Raw genomic sequence first — 21,606 nt, forward strand, 5'->3', positions numbered from 1 at the left:
TGAATGCTCGGCATCTAGTGCTCACTCGCTACACTCAACGTGCTTATACTAGCTGTATCTCCCACAATTTTCAATATTTTTTCACGAAAAAAATAGCGTGTACTCCTTAACTATGGGTCCAAATCGTGCCACCAATCCCGACACCATAATGTCTTTATGGTTCCCAAAAAAAAAAAAATCCCAAATAGCATCCAGGAAATTGAGGTGTAGGCTAACCTGTAGCCTTAACGCATCAAGCATACGAACCAAATGGTTACCCAGATTTCTCCAACTCGTTCCAACAGTATTCGCTCTCTACTTTGCAATGTGACTGGAAACATTCATCGTACCGTACGCAAAGTGACTAGGTGTATTTGCATCGCGAATGATATTAATTAAATCGCGATAAATCGTGGAACGACCCGGTTCAGCTGTTTACGACCACCCCGGTGCACTGTCATCGCCGATTACGAGGCACGAGCAAGCATCTAGGCGTGAAAGTGCAGCAAGAGGCTTGCGTTTTCATCCGAACTGGATTGCGAAACTGCGAATGACACACAATCCGGACAGCCTTGGAGCAGCCTTGCCCACGGCTAATGCAACGCTCGATCGTGGTCCGTGAATTATACCGGGTGGCGACGGTGAAAGTTGCGCTCGTGATTGGTACCAGCGTTCGCCAATCGACCTGCTTCGCGAAATCGGCCGCGATTCGCGCGCCTGTTGACAGCGATTTCGCTCCCGTGACCTTTCCAGCGCACCATCCACCCTGGATAGCTGGGAAATTCGTTTGTTCGAGTTGTTCAAAGGTGTTCAGTTCGCGTGGATGTTGAAAGAGGAATGGCGATCGACTCTTTGCGGATGAACCGGTTAGTTTTCGTGACGTGGATTTTAGTTTTATGTTTTATCTTTGATCTGAAAAGGGGTGTCCGAGATGTCTAGTTTGAGTGGCTGTCGATTGACCCTTCAGGGATACATGTGAATTATTTAGATCTGTGTCCCGTTGAATTTTATTTTGGATATTTTGGATTTCGATTCTTTAGGGATAAGGCGCGTGAATTATACGAAGAATTTTATTTTTATTTTACTTTTATATTTGGAAAAGGTTTGTCGATTATCCGGTAATTCGAGTGCCAAAAACTCTTTGGGAATATTGCGTGTGAAGTGTATAACCTTCGTGACGTTGAATTTTATTTTTATTTTTATTTTTATTTTAGTTTTGATTTAAACTAATTGTGTCGAAGTGTAGTTTGAGTGAATTTTGGAACTCTTGCAAGTGTCACGAGTGAAATTTTCGATTAGCCCTTGGTAACGTTCAATTTTATTTTTGCTTTAATTTTCATTTCGAAAAATTTGTGAGGAAAGAAGATTCCTAGTTCGAGTGAATTTTGGAATTCTTACGGATGTCACTGGTAAATTTTTCCATTAGCCTTTGGTAACGTTCAATTTTATTTCTATTTTAATTTTCATTTAGAAAAATTTGTTACAGATTCTTAGTTTGAGTGAATTTTGGAATTCTTATGGACTAGTAAAAGTTACTAGTAAAATTTCGATTAGCCTTTGATAAAGTAGAATTTTATTTTTATTTTATTTTATTTTTATTTTATTTTTCGTTTAGAAAAATGTATCACAATATGTTCAACGCTAGAATTACCAAGCTGTAACTGGTGCCTAAGTAGAGCATACATACAGGCTTATAATATATCTGCGATGAGCGAAACTGAATCTATACTACGTTCATTTTTGGACAGCTACAACTTTGCGAGGAGAAATCGTACGATAACATTTGTGGGGTGAATATAGAGGGCAAAGCCCGTACTTTCACATTCCTAGATCGAATTTTTACCAAGACGATTTTACAGTAGAAGACGGAGACAGTTTTTCGCTTAAAAGATCGCGAAGATTCCAACGCTGATAGCTCGCACGAAAAATTTATTTTTCTGGGCCAAATTAATCGAATTTAGCCGGTATCCATTCAAGTCTCTCCATTTCCAAAATTCCCAGAAAAATTACACGATTCTTCTTTGCTGTCAAGTGATGTCAAATACTATCTGAATCACTTCTTTGCCGATTTCAAAAATGAAAAATCAGAGACCCTTACAATTTTGTTGCCACAGTTATTTAATTATTAAACTATTTCATAATCTCTCATGCTATATTAGATGCTAATATTGTTAATCAGTTTCGCAAATTGAATACACGTGTGACGAAGACGTTAGCTCCCAGAAGAACAGTGTTATGCAAGGTCTAGATCACGCACGAGAAACAAACAAAGCTCTAACTAATATTCTAAGAATGGTTCATTAAAAATAAAATTAAATTAAAAATCAAAACGCATGAGAAACAAACAGAGCTCTAACTAATATTCTAAGAATGGTTCATTAGAAACAAAATAAAATTAAAAATCAAAACGCACGAGAAACAAATAGAGCTCTAACTAATATTCTAAGAATGGTTCATTAAAAATAAAATAAAATTAAAAATCAAAACGCACGAGAAACAAACAGAGGCCTAACTAATATTCTAAGAATGGTTCATTACAAATAAAATAAAATTAAAGATCAAAACGCACGAGAAACAAACAGAGGTCTAATTAATATTCTAAGAACGGTTCATTAGAAACAAAATAAAATTAAAAATCGAAACGCACGAGAAGCAAACAGAGGTCTAATTAATATTCTAAGAACGGTTCATTAGAAACAAAATAAAATTAAAAATCGAAACGCACGAGAAACAAAGGTCTAGTTAATATTCTAAGAATGGTTCATTAGAAGGAAAATAAAATTAAAAATCAAAACGCATTAGAAAGAAAATAAAATTAAAAATCGAAACGCACGAGAAGCAAACAGAGGTCTAATTAATATTCTAAGAACGGTTCATTAGAAACAAAATAAAATTAAAAATCGAAACGCACGAGAAACAAAGGTCTAGTTAATATTCTAAGAATGGTTCATTAGAAGGAAAATAAAATTAAAAATCAAAACGCATTAGAAAGAAAATAAAATTAAAAATCAAAACGCATTAGAAAGAAAATAAAATTAAAAATCGAAACGCACGAGAAGCAAACAGAGGTCTAGTTAATATTCTAAGAATGGTTCATTAGAAAGAAAATAAAATTAAAAATCGCAGTTACACTCAACTATACATCCGCCATAAATACACACGATTACCATTTGTTATTCAGAAACTAGGTGCACACTTTTCAAGCACCCCGTTATATTACGCAAAGGTTTCCTGTATTAATTCAAAGAATATTCGAAAGACGAGCAATTTTGAGACACCTCGCTCCATTGCTCCCTTCCTTCCTCGTTATATTTATAACTATCGATCAGGAACGTTAATTATACCTTATATCCTACGTTAATTATACGTTATACGTACATACATATGCATATCCTTAGGGTACCTACGTTAGTAGGAAGAAGGTATAGCATATTTAGGAAGCAAACGTGGACTGCATGGAAAGACAGCGAAGAATCCTGCGTGGAAGCCTGATCCATAACCATGAAAGGGTTAAATCCAGAATTTCAGGGATTACCACCCCCAGCGTGGTCGCAAAATCGCAATGGCGCCCGTGACAACGCATTGTTCATTGCTACGTGCTGGTGAAATTAATTTCGGGATTATACGACGTAGGAAAGCGTCGGTTATGCAGGAGTTTGATTCGCTCGTTAATTTTAAGGGGTTGAACGGTAGATAAGCTGGACGTCCCCGCCGACGAGCGCGCAAAAGGTTGCCACAATGCGGCGACCATAATCAGCTTAATAGGCCTCTATGGATAGAGCTTGATCGCGGCAAGGACACGGTACGCATTGTCCGCGAATTGATTTCGCGAAATACTTTAAACCCGTGGAAAAACGAGAGGTTAGGCGAACGTGCGTGATCATTTCGCTCGGTGGATCGAGAGATCCAGCGATTACCGTGAAAACGATACATCTCCGACTTTCGTTTCGAATTCGATCTTACGTCGGACTGAACCTAACGCCCGCGTCCGAGATCGCAACTTTCGCCGGAGATCGGTGCTTTCGAGAACAGCATTTTCCATCCTATTTTTCGTCATACTTTTCGCGTCGAAACTCGAGATCACGCTCCAGTCCGGAAGAGCAGCGAGAGGAAAGTTCTTGTTTTCCTTCGTAGCCGTGATCCCGATGCTTGGACCAGCAGCGTCACCTTCTTTCGGCGTCGCGACGCGTCATGGACGTGGACTGTGACGTATTTGGAGCAACGACTCGGTCCAATCGTCCGCCGACACTGCAGTGGCTATCTTTTACTTCTGCTTTCGTTCATTCTGCTCCTATAAGCCTTGGTCTACTTCTGCCCGGCTCCAGCATCGATCAAACTTAAAGCCTGTCAGGGGATCGAAGTGGTGGAAGGAAAAATTGGCGTTGTTTGAGATCGGTGATCGAGGCTGTGTTATAGTCTTCCTCTTTCGATCGTCGTGTTCTGTAAGCCCTATTCCTGCTCGCCATCTCGCTTCCCTCCATGTCTACCTGTGCCTATCGATCAGGCCTACCCCCGTCGCGGGATTAAAATAATTAAGCGAAGAACGAATGGCGAAAATGGAGGATGGAAGCGACGAGAGAGTTGTCTTATCGGATGAATCGATGCAGGAGGATGGAGCCGAAGCGTTTGAGCAAATAACAGGCTCGATAGCCACAGGTTCGATATCGTTCGATGCCGTGTAATTTGCGCTCGGTGCGGGATACGAAGCCGCAGCGGATTCATGAAATATTCAAGGCGGTACGCTATTCCGTATCTGTATCGGTAGTGTCGCGTATGGAAGGACAAAAGCGAGTCGGAGGCAAGTGACGAAGAGGATGAAGGAGCGCAGAGATTCCTCGCGGTGACAAAGACCTGTTGACATCATACGCTAATGGCAGCCGCGTGGCGATTGTCGTAGGCAGAACAGGATCAACGACCAAATTACGCGGAGTACGAGTGCTTCAACTTAATCGCCGCTTCGATCCGCCTCTGTCGCGCGGAACAACCTCGCTGGACTGCTTTCTGGTCTAGTCGACGCCTAGACGGCACCTGGACTGAGCTTCCGCGTCCCCTTGACACCTAGACCTCACCTGGACTGAGCTTTCGCACCTCTGCGACACCTAGATAGTACCTGAACTGAGATCTCGTGTCGCCTGGGCACTTAGACAGTACCTGGACTAGGCTTTCGCGTCTTTTCGACACCTAACCTCACATGGACTGAGCTTTCGCGCCTCTGCGACACCTAGATAGTACCTGAACTGAGATCTCGTGTCGCCTGGGCACTTAGACAGTACCTGGACTAGGCTTTCGCGTCTTTTCGACACCTAACCTCACATGGACTGAGCTTTCGCACCTCTGCGACACCTAGATAGTACCTGAACTGAGATCTCGTGTCGCCTGGGCACTTAGACAGTACCTGGACTAGGCTTTCGCGTCTTTTCGACACCTATACCGCGCCTGGACTGGGCTTTCGCGTCTTTTCGTCACTTAAACCGCACCTGGACTGGGCTTTCGCGTCGTTTCGGCACCTAAATCGCACCTGGACTGAGATCTCGTGTTGCCTGGGCACTTAGACAGTACCTGGACTAGGCTTTCGCGTCTTTTCGTCACTTAAACCGCACCTGGACTGGGCTTTCGCGTCGTTTCGGCACCTAAATCGCACCTGGACTGAGCTTTCGCGTCTTTTCGTCACCTAGACAGCACTTGGACTGAGCTTTCGCGTTTCCATGACATCTAGATCGTACCTGGACCGCGCTTTCGCCATCGATCTGGGAACCGCGAAATGGATGACCGATTCTCGTGAATCGGATGGAAAGATTCTCGTCGATCCGACGGGAATCTCTTTACGCCGGCGGATTTTCCACGTGCAAAGTTGCCAGCCCGTGGTCTGAGAATCGGTTTCAAGGCTTCTTCCTCCCTAAGCTACCCGGCAATATCGTTTTACGAGCGCGACGTACGTACGCTGGATGGACTATCACCCGGCACGCAAGCAAACATGTTAAATCGTGCTTCCGGGTTGCTTCGATTCCCTGGATACACGTGTCTTTTATCGAGATCGATAACTTTTGTACCCACGTGCCTCGTGCTTTCTGTTTGCGGGGCCGTTGCTACGAAACGCGCCCTTAATTAAATACCGGTGCCTAAGCTGTTTACCGAGTCTTCGATTGAAAACTCCAGATCCGAGCTGTGGGCTGGGAATAGCCAGGGTTGTCGTCTTTCCACGCCATCGTCCAACGAATCACAGAATTTTCGTTAGAGTATACTATACCAGGGTGCTATTCCACAGTCACGCTACCGATCTCTGACCAAATCACGATCGTAATACCTCGATGAAATTTAACAATTTCGACAATTCCATCGAATGTACATTTTTCAAATTTCAACGATGAAGAACAGACTAGATAACCTTATAATTAATTACTATTAAGGTCGTAATTAATTCGATCGAATTCTTTGGTTAAAACTCGTTTCACGGATGTCGCCCGATTATTCGCCACGCGAAGGATTTTACGTAGAAAGAAATGAGGATATTTAAGAGCTTAAGCGTAATTACGGCATGATGCACATATAGTAATCTCGATCATTAAACGAGAACCTCTTGCGTAACGAGGACGACGATGGCTGTAGCGTAGGAAGAGTCTCACTCCTAATCCGTGATATTACTTAGAAACTTGAAAACTCTCGAGATCCGATTTTCAACCAAGATACCACGTCATGAGAACGTTTTGATCGGTTATTATAGTTGTAGCAAAAACTATATACTAAAATAAACTCTACAACCTAGCGAGGTGGGGATTCTCCTGTGTTTTATCATTTGTCAGCGCGTGTCTTTGTCTGCCGTTTTCTGGAGACGTCTTTTGACCCTAAACAGGGTGGCCCTAAACAGTGAGACCAGTTCTAATCGTTTGCCCGTTTAATGAACATCTATATAGTTTCTCCACCGTTTCCACTGGCTACTATTTCTTTGCATTATAACCCCCTAATAATAGTCATTACAGTTTTCGACAAATTTAGAAGTTTCCGCAATAACCAGTTCTCGCGCGTACGTCTACATCTCTCTGTACATCTACTATGCTTTTACCGTCGATCCTAGAAGCTCGTAAAGGCTACCATCAGTCTGTCATCTATTTGGCCGAACGAGCGAATCTATGCAAGAACCGATCCAAAGGAAGCTCTCAAGTTTACGACCTCCTGATGATCCGATGAGACATGTCATCGTCGCTGGAATATCACTCGACGCTCGGAGATTTCGGGCAGGCGTTGAAACTGAATACTCGCAGCTTCCCAGGACCATGGAAATTTTTGGACACATCGTGGGATCGGTTGACCCGGTTTCCACGATAATTGGCTCGTGCCACACGATGGACGAGGCTCGTCCCTTTGCCCGTGCGAATCCCATGGATCCACCGCTCCGCTGGGAAAGTGTTGGTTTCGTTAAACGCCTCTGGCCTGCTTTCGCGAGCTGCCACGACATCCTCGTGACACGTCCGGATAATAAAATTCGTTGACCGGATAATAGCGATGGAGACCCAGGGTTACCTGGGCGATCGAAGCGACGAAGAAGCGATTCCCTCGAAATTGAGGCGATTGGAGCGATTTCGTGGGCACGCTTTGACACTGGCAAAGTGAAAAGAGTGGAACTCTGGGGTCGGTGTCTAACGAGGTCTAAACGCGACGAGAATGACAGAGCTGTGCAGATCGAGAGCCTCGATGTCGAGATAATGTCTGGGTCGTTGAACCGATTGGTCGATGCTTCGAACCCTTGCCTCATCGCGCGCATAATACCGCGTGTACTCGTCTTTTAATCTATCAGCAAGCTGGTAAAACGGCAAGGAGGAACGAAGGACAGTTAGATTGCAAGGTAGACCCTCGGTGTATACTTTGATCATGCTCTGATCGCACTTTGATCCTCGTTCCGAGGATACCTGTTATTCGAGCGTCGTTGGATTACAGGCTAGACCAGGACTCTGCGAATAAATACGAGACGCGAAATTTATTCCCGACGTTGGTTTTCGCGCCTGAAATTGCTCGCTGGTCGCGAGACTGCAGCCTCGCGTTTAGCGTCGAGGAAGTTGCAGTAGGGCAGAGGTAGACGGAGAGCAGGATGGAATTAGGGTCGACTGGTATCGCAGGTTCGCGGCATGGCCGGGCCAGGGCTACCAAGCTTCTTTCTCATCCACGGTGTCGAGGGGCGAGGAGATTGGTCTCGTTATATCGATATTCAGGAGCTCGTGAATACTCGTCGTTGCCCTCCGTGACCGTAATTCGTCCACTGGATGCCTCGTCACGTTCGCACCTTCTTCGCTGCCCGAGATACGATCCGGAAATCCTGGTTCCTTTGGTTCAGCTAGAGATCAGGAGAAAATCCTTCATCGATATACCCTGATCGAATCTCGTATCTCGGACTGGAGAACACTAGAGAACCCTAGAAAACTGTGGAGAACTCTGAAGAACTCTGGAGAACCCTGAAGAACCCCAGAGAATGACAGACTCGAATTTTCCTTATGACTTCCTGTCCCGGTTTCTCCGACGATTAACCACGAGCTTGCTAGCGAGCCCTCGCTTAACCCCTGATCGTTAACCGTAATTTAACCTAGAACATGACGTCCTTGATTAGTTTTTAGCATAACGGATGGACATTCGGTGACCCGCGTAACGAAAAGATACGGTCAGGTTTGGAAACCCGGTTGCGAATCTATTATATACGAATGAAGACGTTGCGTGATCTCGTTGTCGCGAGAACGACAAGGAGAACGATCACGCACGTCCACGCGTTTAATTCGTTATCTGTTATCAACAGACCACGTGATAGCCGCGTCCTGTCCCTATGACCCACTATCCGACCTTTAATCGCGCCGACAGGATGCTCGTTCGATTAAAACTTTCTAAAATTACGTGGCACGCTATTCGGTTCATCTCGTCCACGTCCTTCCGTTCCGGTCAACGGAAGTTCGCTCAGAAAGAAACGAACTGCGCGAAACATTTTTCACTGACGTAGCTAGGCAGAGGGTGGCTCGAGAGTGGTCACGGACGACTCGTTTATAATGTTTTCTGACGTTAATAACGCATCAATCGAAGCTTTGCTGACCTGTTAGGAGTTAGATAGCAGACACCTTAGATTCAAATGCAGAAACTTTACGGAAACCACGAAACCCCCGATTAGCGAGGAATCAATTAGTTCTCGATGACTACATATAAACGTCATCTTTAAGATATTTTAGCACCACGAGGAACGAAAACAGGAACTGGAAGACAGTTGCGTCCTAGTCAATTGAAGTTCGCTCAGAAAGAAACCAACTACGTGAAACATTTTTCACTGACATAGCTAGGCAGGGGGTAGCTCACGAATAACACGTTTATAATATTTATAATATTTTTCGACGTTAATAACGCTACGACATGGACACTTTGCTGACCTGTGAAGAGTTAGACAGAAGACACCTTAAATTCAAATGCAGACACCTCTAAATCCCCAATTAGCGAAGAGTCAATTAGTCCTCGATGACTTCATTTCGACGCCATATTTAAGATATTTTTGCACGACGAGGAACGAAAACAGGAACTGGAAGACAGTTGCGTCCTAGTCAATTGAAGTTCGCTCAGAAAGAAACCAACTACGTGAAACATTTTTCACTGACATAGCTAGGCAGGGGGTAGCTCACGAATTACACGTTTATAATATTTATAATATTTTTCGACGTTAATAACGCTATGACATGGACACTTTGCTGACCTGTGAAGAGTTAGACAGAAGACACCTTAAATTCAAATGCAGACACCTCTAAATCCCCAATTAGCGAAGAGTCAATTAGTCCTCGATGACTTCATTTCGACGCCATATTTAAGATATTTTTGCACGACGAGGAACGAAAACAGGAACTGGAAGACAGTTGCGTCCTAGTCAATTGAAGTTCGCTCAGAAAGAAACCAACTACGTGAAACATTTTTCACTGACATAGCTAGGCAGGGGGTAGCTCACGAATTACACGTTTATAATATTTATAATATTTTTCGACGTTAATAACGCTACGACATGGACACTTTGCTGACCTGTGAAGAGTTAGACAGAAGACACCTTAAATTCAAATGCAGACACCTCTAAATCCCCAATTAGCGAAGAGTCAATTAGTCCTCGATGACTTCATTTCGACGCCATATTTAAGATATTTTTGCACGACGAGGAACGAAAACAGGAACTGGAAGACAGTTGCGTCCTAGTCAATTGAAGTTCGCTCAGAAAGAAACCAACTACGTGAAACATTTTTCACTGACATAGCTAGGCAAGGGGTAGCTCACGAATTACACGTTTATAATATTTATAATATTTTTCGACGTTAATAACGCTACGACATGGACACTTTTCTGACCTGTGAAGAGTTAGACAGAAGACACCTTAAATTCAAATGCAGACACCTCTAAATCCCCAATTAGCGAAGAGTCAATTAGTCCTCGATGACTTCATTTCGACGCCATATTTGAGATATTTTTGCACGACGAGGAACGACAACGTGAACTGGAAGATCGTTCCAGGGAACGAGAGTTTCAGCTACGTCTATATTTTTCACCTCCTATTACCACTCTATCTCTTCCACCCGCGTACTCATGGAAAGTTCTCCTATCTTCTAAAAGTTCCTCGACTTCGATTATGCTCGTAATCCCATTGCGGGAAGCAATAACCGCGTGACTTTTCGACTGACCGATGCGTGTATAGAGATAATAGCGGACTAAGGCGAACCTGCCTGCTAAGTCGTGCAATCTCGTTAACGAGTCGAATCCGTGCAACTATACGCGATGAGTGCACGTATGGTCGCGGGACGTGTTCGGAGGCAGCGATGACCAGCTTTTCTCATCGAGTAGCGATCGCTAGGGCTGCGATGGAAATTTCGAGGACACCGATTGCTGGCTGCGATAAGGACGCCATCCTTGGAGAACAAACGACTGCAGCTTTTCGAGGATGGTCCCTTGGAAACGCTCGAGTGCCTTATTATTCCACCTAGACCTGCGTTTGGTCCCTTCCCGAAGTTCCCCTGCTCCCTGTGCAAGGTCGATACGGTGGCTCTGCGTGGTCAGGAGGGTGCGTGTGGCGTCGATGACATTTACGAGCCGGAGGGTGCTCGAGTAGAGCGAAGTGAATCGGAAAATCTACGAAAACTCCTCGGGATTTACCCAACGCTCTGAACACCGTGTCGTAAAATCGTTACCTGTGTTCCCTGGACTAGTTGCGTCTCGTATTGACCGAGCAACCTTTTTCCTTCCGCCTCTTTCTTCCGTAACGCTGCGATTGATCATTGCTGGGATCAGGTGGTTCGTTTCTTTGTCTATCGTCGATTCCATTCCAAGTGTGCTCCATCCGATCGAGATTAGAGGTGATCGAGTGACGGAACTCTTTGTCCCGTGGATCGAGGACGCAGGCGAACCGGGGAGGGCTGGTCGGTGGAACGCTGCTGGCCAAATATGTACACGCGACTCTGGGTTCCGCCTTGCTCATCTGAAATTCACCACGTGGAGGCATTAATAGCGAGAACATGTAATCCAGCCCTTTGTACGATTCGATGCGTGGCTATGGCGCGAGCGCGTATCCGTCTAGCGGAAGCTCCCTTACCGGAAGCAAAGTACTCTGAATATTCATTTAAACGGTCCGCTAGATCCCGGTGAGAACTGGCCAGATCAACCACGTCCTCCGAGACTGTGAATCATCGCTGACCTTGAATTTCGCTCGGTCCCTTTGTTCCGATCCGCGAAAGGACACTCCCTAATTGACCGCGTAAATTCATTTGCGTTTTAATGTCCTCGTCGCGAGTGAGAAAGTGTTACATTATATACATGTAGGAAAGGAATGAGTACTGCCCTGAAAGACTGTCAAGAGTGTTTGAGCTTAGAACAAAAGTGACCGCGTGCAAGAGGATCGAACCTCGTCGCGAGTGAGAAAGTGTTACATTATATACATGTAGGAAAGGAATGAGTACGGCCCTGAAAGACTGTCAAGAGTGTTTGAGCTTAGAACAAAAGTGACCGCGTGCAAGAGGATCGAATGTAAGGGATGTTTATGACAGAGCCGAATGCAAGCGAAGAGTGAAAACCTAGGAATGCGTCTGACTGTTTTAGGATACGTGACTCACCTATTGAGAAAAAGAACGTGAGTATGAAAGAAAACAGAGTGCAAGGTTTAACCCTTTCGCTACTACGGGTGACTATAGTCACCGGCCACAAAAATTGAGTAAAAGATGACTACAGTACTGTGTTGATGGCTGTACTCAGTACTGCATTGTCAATTGTCAATGTCTCTAGCGATATTTGATCCATCCATTGACCATTCTAGAATTGCTATTGAACTTAGATGATCAGTGAAGACAAGTGCTACCATTCCTCTTAGCTCTCTTTGCAAAGAATTGCAAGCTCTATATCACTATACGTCGGTAATTGATTATTACACTTCAAAATTTCCCTCAACGTTTGATGCATCGAAACCATATTAGCAGAACGCGGTTTTGCATTTGAAAAATTCACGTTTGGCCAAATTTTTGGCGAAATTCTTCACTGTGCGACGCGCCCTGGTTAACTCTTTGGGGCACGCTGGGAGTAAAAGTGTCCCACCTTTTTGATGCGCCGTAATACATGGTGGGTCATTTTTAGTCCCACCTTGAAATATTGCAATAGCTACATGCGTATAGGTTTATATCTCGTCTTATTTACGTAAAGCAGTTGGTAATACCCTCGACAAGTGTTATAAAGGTATTCGCTCGCGTTGGCAACATTCAACATGCCAGTACAGGTTCCTCAATTGTTGCAAGCGGAAGGATTATTGCGACAATCATGTGATTCCTTTATTAGTAAAAATATACCAATTTTGTTTCATTTAAAACGCAATAAAATTTCGTGCCGCAAAGAGTTAAATAAGGGTGCAGGGGCTGCCTTGAGACAGTCCTTTGCGCAGGTTTCAGCGAGAGTTGACGTGAGGGTCGGCTGCGTGATCACAGATCAGTTATCAGTCTAGTCTTTTAGCTTATACTCTATCCCTATTCTCATTTAGCTCGTTATAAATATATATCTTAGAATAAAATGACATCTCTTCTTCTTTATATTTGCCAATCAAACATACTTATACATATTTGTCATTCCTTTCAGGGAAGAAGTCCAGGAGCACACTGTCAGATGGAACGCCAAGTTCGAGTTCCTGTGCAAGATGAGTGCCAATGCGTCTACCGGTGTTCTCGACCCGTGTATTTTAAGGATATCCGTGAGAAAGGTAGCCTTATTAAAAGTTTCCTAGTGTATCAGCCACGACTCTGACTATTCTAACGGCTTGCTATTCTCGTAGGAATTGAAGGGAGGCAGGTCCTTCCAGAAGCTCGGCTTCACCGACCTGAACCTCGCCGAATTCGCAGGAGCTGGACTCTGCAGGACGAGGTACCTTCTAGAGGGTTACGACGCGAGACACCGGCAGGACAATTCCATGTTACGCGTTGCCATCAAGATGAATATGCTGTCGGGAGATATCCTGTTTAAAGTGTAAGTCCACTTGTATTCCTCGATAATATCATACTCCTCGTAACGGAATAGCGAAGCTGGACTCGTCGAGAGTCAACCGTGTAGTCGAATCGATTGGTAAAGTTTGATGGAAATTTTGCAGACCATCTCCGTCGTTGAAGCAGACGCAACTAGCAGTACCCGGTGTGCCAGGTGTTTCCGGCGTGACGCCGGATGAAACCACATCCGAGAGGTGTCCCAATCGAGAAGACTATGTATCCAGTGGCTCGTTGGCTGGGAGCATAGCTAGTGCCAGCAGTGGTTTCGGTAGTCTTCCTAAAAAGAGGCCTGCCCTCTTTTCCTCGGGTAACGGTTCAGTTTCGTGCCTAATTCCTTCGTGTTCTTTCGGACGAAAGCGTTCAGGCGAAGACAGCATGTAGATGAAGTAAAAGAATATGAAATAGAGATTGACAGAACCTTGCGCGGGTACTTTGTCGCCAAACTCTCACCGCGTAGCTGGCTAAATAGACGCTCCTAGCTATGAAGTACAATTAACGCTAATGTGTATCTTATTGTAAAAACACTACAAAAGCCTATCGATAATAATAATCCGTGCAAAACGACTTTAGTCGCTTCCCGCCAAGATGTGACGATCCGTGCACAACGACTTTAGTCCCTTCCCGTTCAAAATAATGTTAATCTGCGAGCAATGAACCTGTAAACTGTCAAAGAGCGAATAGATACTAACCGTGTGCGAAACTCGTTGAAAGAACACTGCTAGGATGAGAGGATCGTAATGGATGCACGTAGGTGACCCCGTGTGGTTGGCAAATGTTTGACGTGGTTTCACTTTTTCAGAGCTCCTCAGCGGGGCGGAGTCGTACGATCCGATGACCCTAAGCGAAATCGTACCGTCGGTTCTTCCAGTGGAGGCTTTGGCTGAAGCGCACACGGAGTCGGGCCATTCTCGTAACAGCAGCAACACGAGTCAACTGAGCAAAGGCTCCGGCTACGGGTCTTTAAATTCACACAGTCAGCACAGTAGGCAGAGCAGTAGTGGTGACAGTGGCCACATTAGGTAAGGCCACGCGGCCACTCAGGGAACCAAACGGAAAAAAGAAAGAAAGAAACAATAGAAAACTCTTCCTCCGAGTAAACGAAAGGAGATTGAAGTTGCGAACCGGGAATTTCAAGTCGAAAGAAAGATTCAAGCCCTAATTACGTCCAGAGTTCTCTTCTCGATTCTTTCTGTAACAAGAACTTCTCGAATACTCTTCGCGTCTCTCTCATTAATCGCTTGTTACTTATCTTACCATCTCCGAAATGTTTCGCTCTGTCGATCTTTCTCTAGGATTTTTTTCCTTTTTTTTTTTTGTAAATACAGTAAACATGGTTTTCTTCTTTTTTTTCCTTTTTTTTTCTCTTCTTTTTCGATGGTCGAAAGACGTTATCACGATCAGCGTGCCTCTAACTCTCACGGTTTTTACTCGAGCGATAAGTAAGCATGGTATTTTGTATGGGATCAAGCGAGAGGAATTTTGTAACAGGAATACAGTTGCTTGTACGATCCGTTTAATTATTTCGTTTCATTCGCGGGATTATCTATCTCCGACAAGAGACGCAGCAACGAATATCATCGTAACACTGGCTAACAATTTCTCGAACCGCGCGCAACTAAATACCATGCGGTCGCGCTTGCGATTTTGCTTTGAAACTCTATGCTTACGACTCTATTTTGCCGGATCTACGAAATCTCTTTTAACTTTATTACCGGTCTCTTTCCACAAAATCGCGGTTGTCTGTCGCTTAACAAGAGAAACGTAAACACGTTCACTAACCAATCTTCTCTATGCTACCGAATTTACCACTCGGACACTTAATACCATCTAGCACGTGTTCGTTGAACGGCTGTTAACAAAAAGGTATCGATAATGATGTACGAGGAAAACAATATTTTTCTCCCACTTTTCTTCTCTTTTAATTATTTATTTATTTTTTTTTCAATTTCTTGAGACTCTGGATTCTCTTTCTTCCTATATATATATACGTACAATATATAATTTTTTTTTTTTTTCAATTTCTTCCACGTCTTCCCATTTCCGTCTTTTACGTATCGATATGAGTTTATTATTATTTTTGCATGCTTGAATATTTGTGTTGTGATCTTTATAGGTCACCCTCCTGGCCGGTATGGGCTCCACGTATTCCCAATGTCTCCCAAAATTCCTCGAACCAGCAGTCCACCAGACCCGAGACTTCTCTCGACTCGGACTCTCCTTCCTCGTCTTCCGTGATGATGATGGACCCACGAAATCGGTTCTGGTCCACGTCCAGTCCGCTCTCGTCGCGCGAGGCAAAGTCGGTGGTGCGAAATTCTATGAGATCGAGCATAGCTGCGGTGCCACTGTCGAACGAGCAGAACGAAACGAATCGATCGAGAAACGGCATTATCCCGCAAGACACGAGCCGCGTTAACGAGGACGCCAACGACAAGGTCGGCGTGTTCAGGGTACCTGGGCCGCAGGATGTGCCGCGGCATTTGCGAAAGAATTACGATAGGAACAGCTTCGAGGCGCGTAACGAACGAAACGCGGCAAACTCGGCGGCGAACGATCGGAACGGACAAAAGAACAGCGTGATCGCGCCGGTCGCAAAACCGAGAATCGGTCAGCCAGGTTGGAGAAGCATATCGAAGACCTGCGACTGCATCGAGAAGGGCAAGACCAGCCCGGTTCTGCGACTAGCCGATCAGGCCAGAGCCGTATCCTCTCCCGATCCTCTTCATAGGCCCGATAACCCCAGAGCCTCGCTACGTTCCGCGACGACCGCTCAGACCCTCAGGTAGGTTTCATTCATCAGCGACTTTCTCTTTTATGATTGTTTTTTTAATTAAATCCCCGTGTCCTTCCGTTCGATGATTTTATGCGTTCGATTTGTCACTCCCTCTGCTCTTTGTCCTACGTTAACTGCCGTTGCGTATCCGGTAGCTCTTGTGGGAACAGTCTACGGTAGTCCAACCTACTTGGGACTCGATTTCTCGAATCACCGACGTCCTTTTAAAGGAACAGTGTCCCTTGCCAGACATCGTTCGTTTAAAAGGATGAAAAGAGAGATGCTCCGTGATCAGGAAAAATAACGCAACTCATCGTGACGTGCGCGTCGAATTGGTAGGATCACGATCTTTCCGTTTTTCTCCACGTTGTGTTTTACTCTAATTTGTTTATTTCACTTGGAAACACACGATTAACCTTGTCTATTAACGTCACATTTTTACGACCAGGATTAATTATATTTTTATGTAAGTTGCAGCTTTTGATAATGAATCGTGTGCTTCTAATGCGGTTTGCGTCCGTTTCTTACAAGCATGTTTTCTCTGTTATATCATTACGTTTCCTCGGCATTATGCTCGCAATTAACGACACTCTACGTCACCGACATTCGATTGTAACGCGACACGATGCGTAACATTTTTAATCGATCAACGCCGATCACGAGCATCGAACAAACACGACAGACATCCTCGCTGCGAGTTCGGCTTTCGCTTTGCTTCATTGATCGCGCCAATCTCCCCACTAGAGACGCTAAAATTCGCCGATCTCTGCTAAACCGTCGGCGATGAAACCATTCCGTCCATTGATTCACACGGGACACGTCTGTTTCCGATTCATATGCTGCGCCTGTTCGTTTACTCGAATCGCGTTGCCATCTCACCGCGATTCAAGCAACGAGTAATCACACGTGAGTAATGTAGCAACTGTATTTGAAAGCAACAAACGTACCGAAGGGAGGATGCGTTTCGTTAATGCAACTCGCAGAAATATTAACGAAATACATCCGAGGGGTGTAACATGCGTACACTTACAAATCTGTACAGTCGCAGCGACTTGGACTTCGAAATTAATCGATCGCTCTGCGCAATATTCGATCGGAGATCGATGATTTAGGTCTTGAGCCTGGCTAAGTCGTAGACGATTAATTGGATCCGATGTATCTCGACTACCTTGAGCGATCGATGAATTTCGTCAGGCCGTTGAGGATGTATTTCGCCGAACACTTTCACAGTCGCCATTCTACTTGCAACTAAACTTGCCTCCTCCGACAAAGCTCTCTAACAAGACCCGCAAAAATCGGAGCAATGTAACCGGTTCCGCTGGCTTTCGACTGTCACGCGGTTAACGATACTCGAACAGAAGGGTCTCGAACTGTCAAAGCGTCCGCGATGTACATCGTAAAAGACGGGTGAAAGAGGCGGGTAACGCAAGCAAAAGGTACAAGGAGAAAATAAAAATAGAGGGAAGAAGCGAGGAGCGGAAGAGAGGAGGCGTAGCTTTCCTTCCAGTTTGGATGGCTTTGTGAATCCTTGCAGGGGTATTGGCGGAGGCCACCGGAAGTTGCTGGACGGGGCGGGGGGCAAGCTGGCTACGGTCGCCACCAGCCCAGCGGACTCCGAGGAGTCCTCCTTAGGGGTACCGGAAGTCGCTCCACCGAGCTCCCAGCACCGAAACAGCATAACCCCACCGTCAGTCCATGCTTTCGTCTTAATTCTCTTCTTTTCCTCTTTGTCTCGTCTCTGTTTTTTTCTCTCACTTTCTCGCTTTGCTCCTACGATGCTTCGCCGACACGCGGAATCGACACCTCTCCGAACCTGCATCTCTCTCGCCTTGTAAAAAGCCAGAAACGCGTCTCTTCGTACCCGGAAAGCCTCGCTGCCGATAAACAGCAATTCCGGGATTAGTAGAACGGGTTGCGCGTGCCGGTTATACGCGTAAAAACGATTATTATCTCGTAAAACAGCGAATCGATAAAAAGAGGTATCGTTAGAAAAAGTAAATAAAATGTTTATGTCGAGGAAATATTGTACGACAAAAATGGTGTAATAACTCCGTCGGGCAGAGATACAACGTGCGAGGTGTTGATTCATTGATTTTCATAATTAGCGCATTTGCATAACACGATTTGAGCACAATGTGCGCGATGCTGCTTTCCGCGTGTCTGCGTACAAAGGTTTGTTCGTGACGTCATTCACAGACCGAGCGATCACTGGCTGTTTTCGTGTTCCCGAGGGCATGGATAGATCCGATGAGAACGTCGAAAACGAGTGTGAACGAGCCTTGAGACATGTCCTAAGTGCTCACTCTGTGCTTCGATCGAATAAAAATTCTCAGATCTACGCAGCACGTGTGTCGTTACGACACGCCCGATCTTAGCGACAAACTTCGTTTCACACAGTTCAAAGGTGCATACGTCATATTTTTCACCGCGAATGAACTGATCGTTTTCCTTAGCGTCGGAAAATCTGACCAATCTTTAACACGTTGCTGCCGCGTGAATGTCGGTGTTTCTTGGAATCGAAAGAGTAGTATCGCTGCAGCTTACGACTTTCGATTCGTTCGTCCTCACGACGAGTGCAATGCAAAGACTGAAAGCAGTACGCGACTATGACCTTTGGACAGGGTTGGTACGGGTTGATCCATGGCACACGGTCGATCTCATCGCGGTTAGCTTGCTGCATGCGAACCCAGGTCCTTCAGCGTATATACGCACTAATTGTTCGAGGTTTCGTTGCTTGATGCACACTTTGTTTCGCTTGCTTTCGTCTATCAGAGCTTCGTCCCAAACGTGTGTTTCACCATTTCGAAACGCGTCCAAAAGACCGGGCTCTCGCTTTTGACCTTTGCGTTTGTTTCATTAGCATCATAGTAACAGCAGCTCTCTGGTGTTCCTCGATCTTTGTATCGAACGTGACAATTTTGTCAGTTTTTCCCCCTTTTTTTTTTTTTCTTGTTTTCTTTTTTGCACGCGGTGTGTCGTGGAAATTGATGGTTTTCAAATATCCCGTGTCATAGAGGAGCACCGGCCCAGAATGCAGAATTCCATTTTGTGAAAGGCGTCATCACCTCGGCATCTCGTCGTCGATCCAAGGACCGAACGTTACGGAACAATTATAAATATTTATTAGTTGTATCCCGATACTTCGTCACGGTGATTATTCGTTTCTTTAACTTTCCGACGACCGTGTCGCGAGATCATCCGCGTCGGTCCTTGGCAGTTTGAAAAAAAACGTCTCTTTTCTGCGCCGGTGCTCGAAAAAGCAGAGGTTCAAACATCGAGGTCGAGATCGCAATGGTCTATCGTTATAGCTGCCATGTTTGTTTCGTAGAAATCCCTCGGGTGGATCTGGCCTGAGCGAAACGGGATCTCTGGATCGAGCAAAGGCCGCGCTGGAGCGAAGAAAAAAGGCCGAGGATGGGACGGGGAATCCGATCTTGTGCAGAGTCGAGGTGACCAGGCCGAACCCGGACTCCTTGATCGACGAGCTGATCAAAGCAACGAATCTAGAGCAAACGGATCTCGAGAGCTCCGAGAGTACGTTCCTCCTGTTCGATTCTTATCGACTCTCTTCTTCTTCTTCTTCTTCTTCTTCTTCTTCTTCTTCTTCTTCTTCTTCTTGTTCTTCTTCCTCGTCCACCGTGTCTCTCCCGCTGGAAAAAAGAGAAGACGTATTAATCGATTGTTTATTAGCCATGTTTTTCCGACACGAAGAAGAAGATGGAGAAAAAAGAATTAGATAAGAAAAAACATAAAAACCGGTTGTTACGTAAGCAATCTAACTTACGTTCGCACTTTAATATGTCCAATTATTTATGTCAATAGCGACTGGACTTCAGCTATTCATCGCGAAAGATGGCACGACAGCGCTCGGTAGCCACGAAATCAAAAGTCAAATGCCCGCTGGTGTGTTCAAGCAGGTGGTGATGGAGGAGAATAATAGGTAACACGAAGCTATCGCGACGAGAAGACAGTACGCAAGACAGGCCAGCGCCACATTCTCGTTGGCCCTGGTGCCAGAGCTCGTCTACGAGGCATACGAGCCCCGGTAGTTACGAGGACAACGATGCTGGACGAGGGAATCGTCGTCGAGAAGACGGTGAACAGGCGGCGGAACACGGACGCCAGTGCACCTCGCCTTCCTATCTAAATTATTCCTTTCAGTTGCCTAGCTATCCTTCCGGCGTTCGGTGCTTCACGCTTCTCGTACACACCGAATGGATCATCGTCATTTACGCTCAAACGTTGCTGAACCTTTCTTTTTTTCTATACCGAGTTATTCCACGCAGCATCCGCGTTCGATCGTCACCCGGTCACGGTAAATTCAAACGATGGCCGGGGAAACCGTCGAACTCGTTCGATTTCCGATGCTAACCCGATAAACCAACGTACCGAAACGCTTCGGCGAAGGGAGTCTCGTAGAAACGCTTCGTTGATCGAGATCGACAGGGGTGCACGGAACTCGTCGATGCTGCAACGCGTATCTTCTTCCGCGAGGTCGGGGCACAATAAGAAATCACTGGATTTTTCTTTTCTTTGTTATCTCTCTTCGTCAGCCGTGCTTCGAAAGAGCGAGTCATTAGGCATCGTTTAGATACTAAAAAGCTTCGACCTGAAAGAGCATGAGAGTGTAAGAGAGGATTGTGCGATGAAAAGGCGAAGCGCGTTAATCGTTCGATGTTGATTAACGTTGAATAATGTGTGTGCACCAAACGCTTGTTCTTTTCTATCTGTGTTCACGGTTCCTTTGTCGTCCGCGTAAACGACCGTGCAGTCGCTGTAATCAGTTGCTATAAAATAGGCCGAAACGCGTTCGTCCGTTTCGATCCCCGAAAAAGTATTGATCGAGCAGCATTAAATATGTAACGGAGCGAGAGAGAGAGAGAGAGTGAGAACACGAGTCTCGAGCGTGGACCTGCTGCGCGTGCTAACGTACAAAAAATTTCAAAATGACCCGTTTTCGTCTACACTTATCCTTTTCGTCGCGTTTTGTTATCGTTTAAGCCACAAGCGTTTAGTATATACATATATATATAAATGTATAAATATATATATGTGTGTGTGTGTATATATATATATATATACATACAGCGTTCTAGCGTTCGGTTATTCAGTTGGTTCGCTCGAACCGAACGGACACGTATCGAATGTCTCCGTCGGTGTTTCGATGATGTATTTATTTTTATTCTCGGATTTAACTCCACTTTATAGTATTTCCGTCTAATATATTCTCGCGATGTGGATTTTGTCGCGATTCTCTGTATTTTTAGCCTTTACGCTGACTAGTTTTCGTTTCCGTGATTGTCCGTATGCGTGCGTGTATGCCTGCGAGGGAGAGAAAGAGTGAAAAAG

General features: G+C 45.1%; 1 protein-coding gene across 2 annotated transcripts in view; it reads left to right on the forward strand.

The window, feature by feature from the left end:
• LOC108554408 (serine/arginine repetitive matrix protein 2) overlaps positions 1-21,330 on the forward strand; it is an 87,201-nt gene extending 65,871 nt beyond the window's left edge. Inside the window, exons 2-9 of one of the 2 annotated variants that reach the window (XM_017909685.1) lie at positions 13,084-13,204; positions 13,277-13,467; positions 13,589-13,791; positions 14,284-14,503; positions 15,598-16,266; positions 17,792-17,944; positions 19,586-19,791; positions 20,080-21,330. In XM_017909685.1, the coding sequence (XP_017765174.1) occupies positions 13,084-13,204; positions 13,277-13,467; positions 13,589-13,791; positions 14,284-14,503; positions 15,598-16,266; positions 17,792-17,944; positions 19,586-19,791; positions 20,080-20,201 (1,885 nt within the window). In that variant the 3' untranslated portion in view covers positions 20,202-21,330. The remainder of the gene's footprint in view (positions 1-13,083; positions 13,205-13,276; positions 13,468-13,588; positions 13,792-14,283; positions 14,504-15,597; positions 16,267-17,791; positions 17,945-19,585; positions 19,792-20,079) is intronic. The other variant, XM_017909675.1, reaches the window with a different exon arrangement.
• The last annotated feature ends 276 nt before the right edge of the window (positions 21,331-21,606 follow it).

The sequence above is a fragment of the Eufriesea mexicana genome, unplaced genomic scaffold, assembly GCF_001483705.2.
Source record: "Eufriesea mexicana isolate 0111107269 unplaced genomic scaffold, ASM148370v2 scaffold58, whole genome shotgun sequence".
Classification (NCBI taxonomy): Eukaryota; Metazoa; Arthropoda; class Insecta; order Hymenoptera; family Apidae; genus Eufriesea; species Eufriesea mexicana.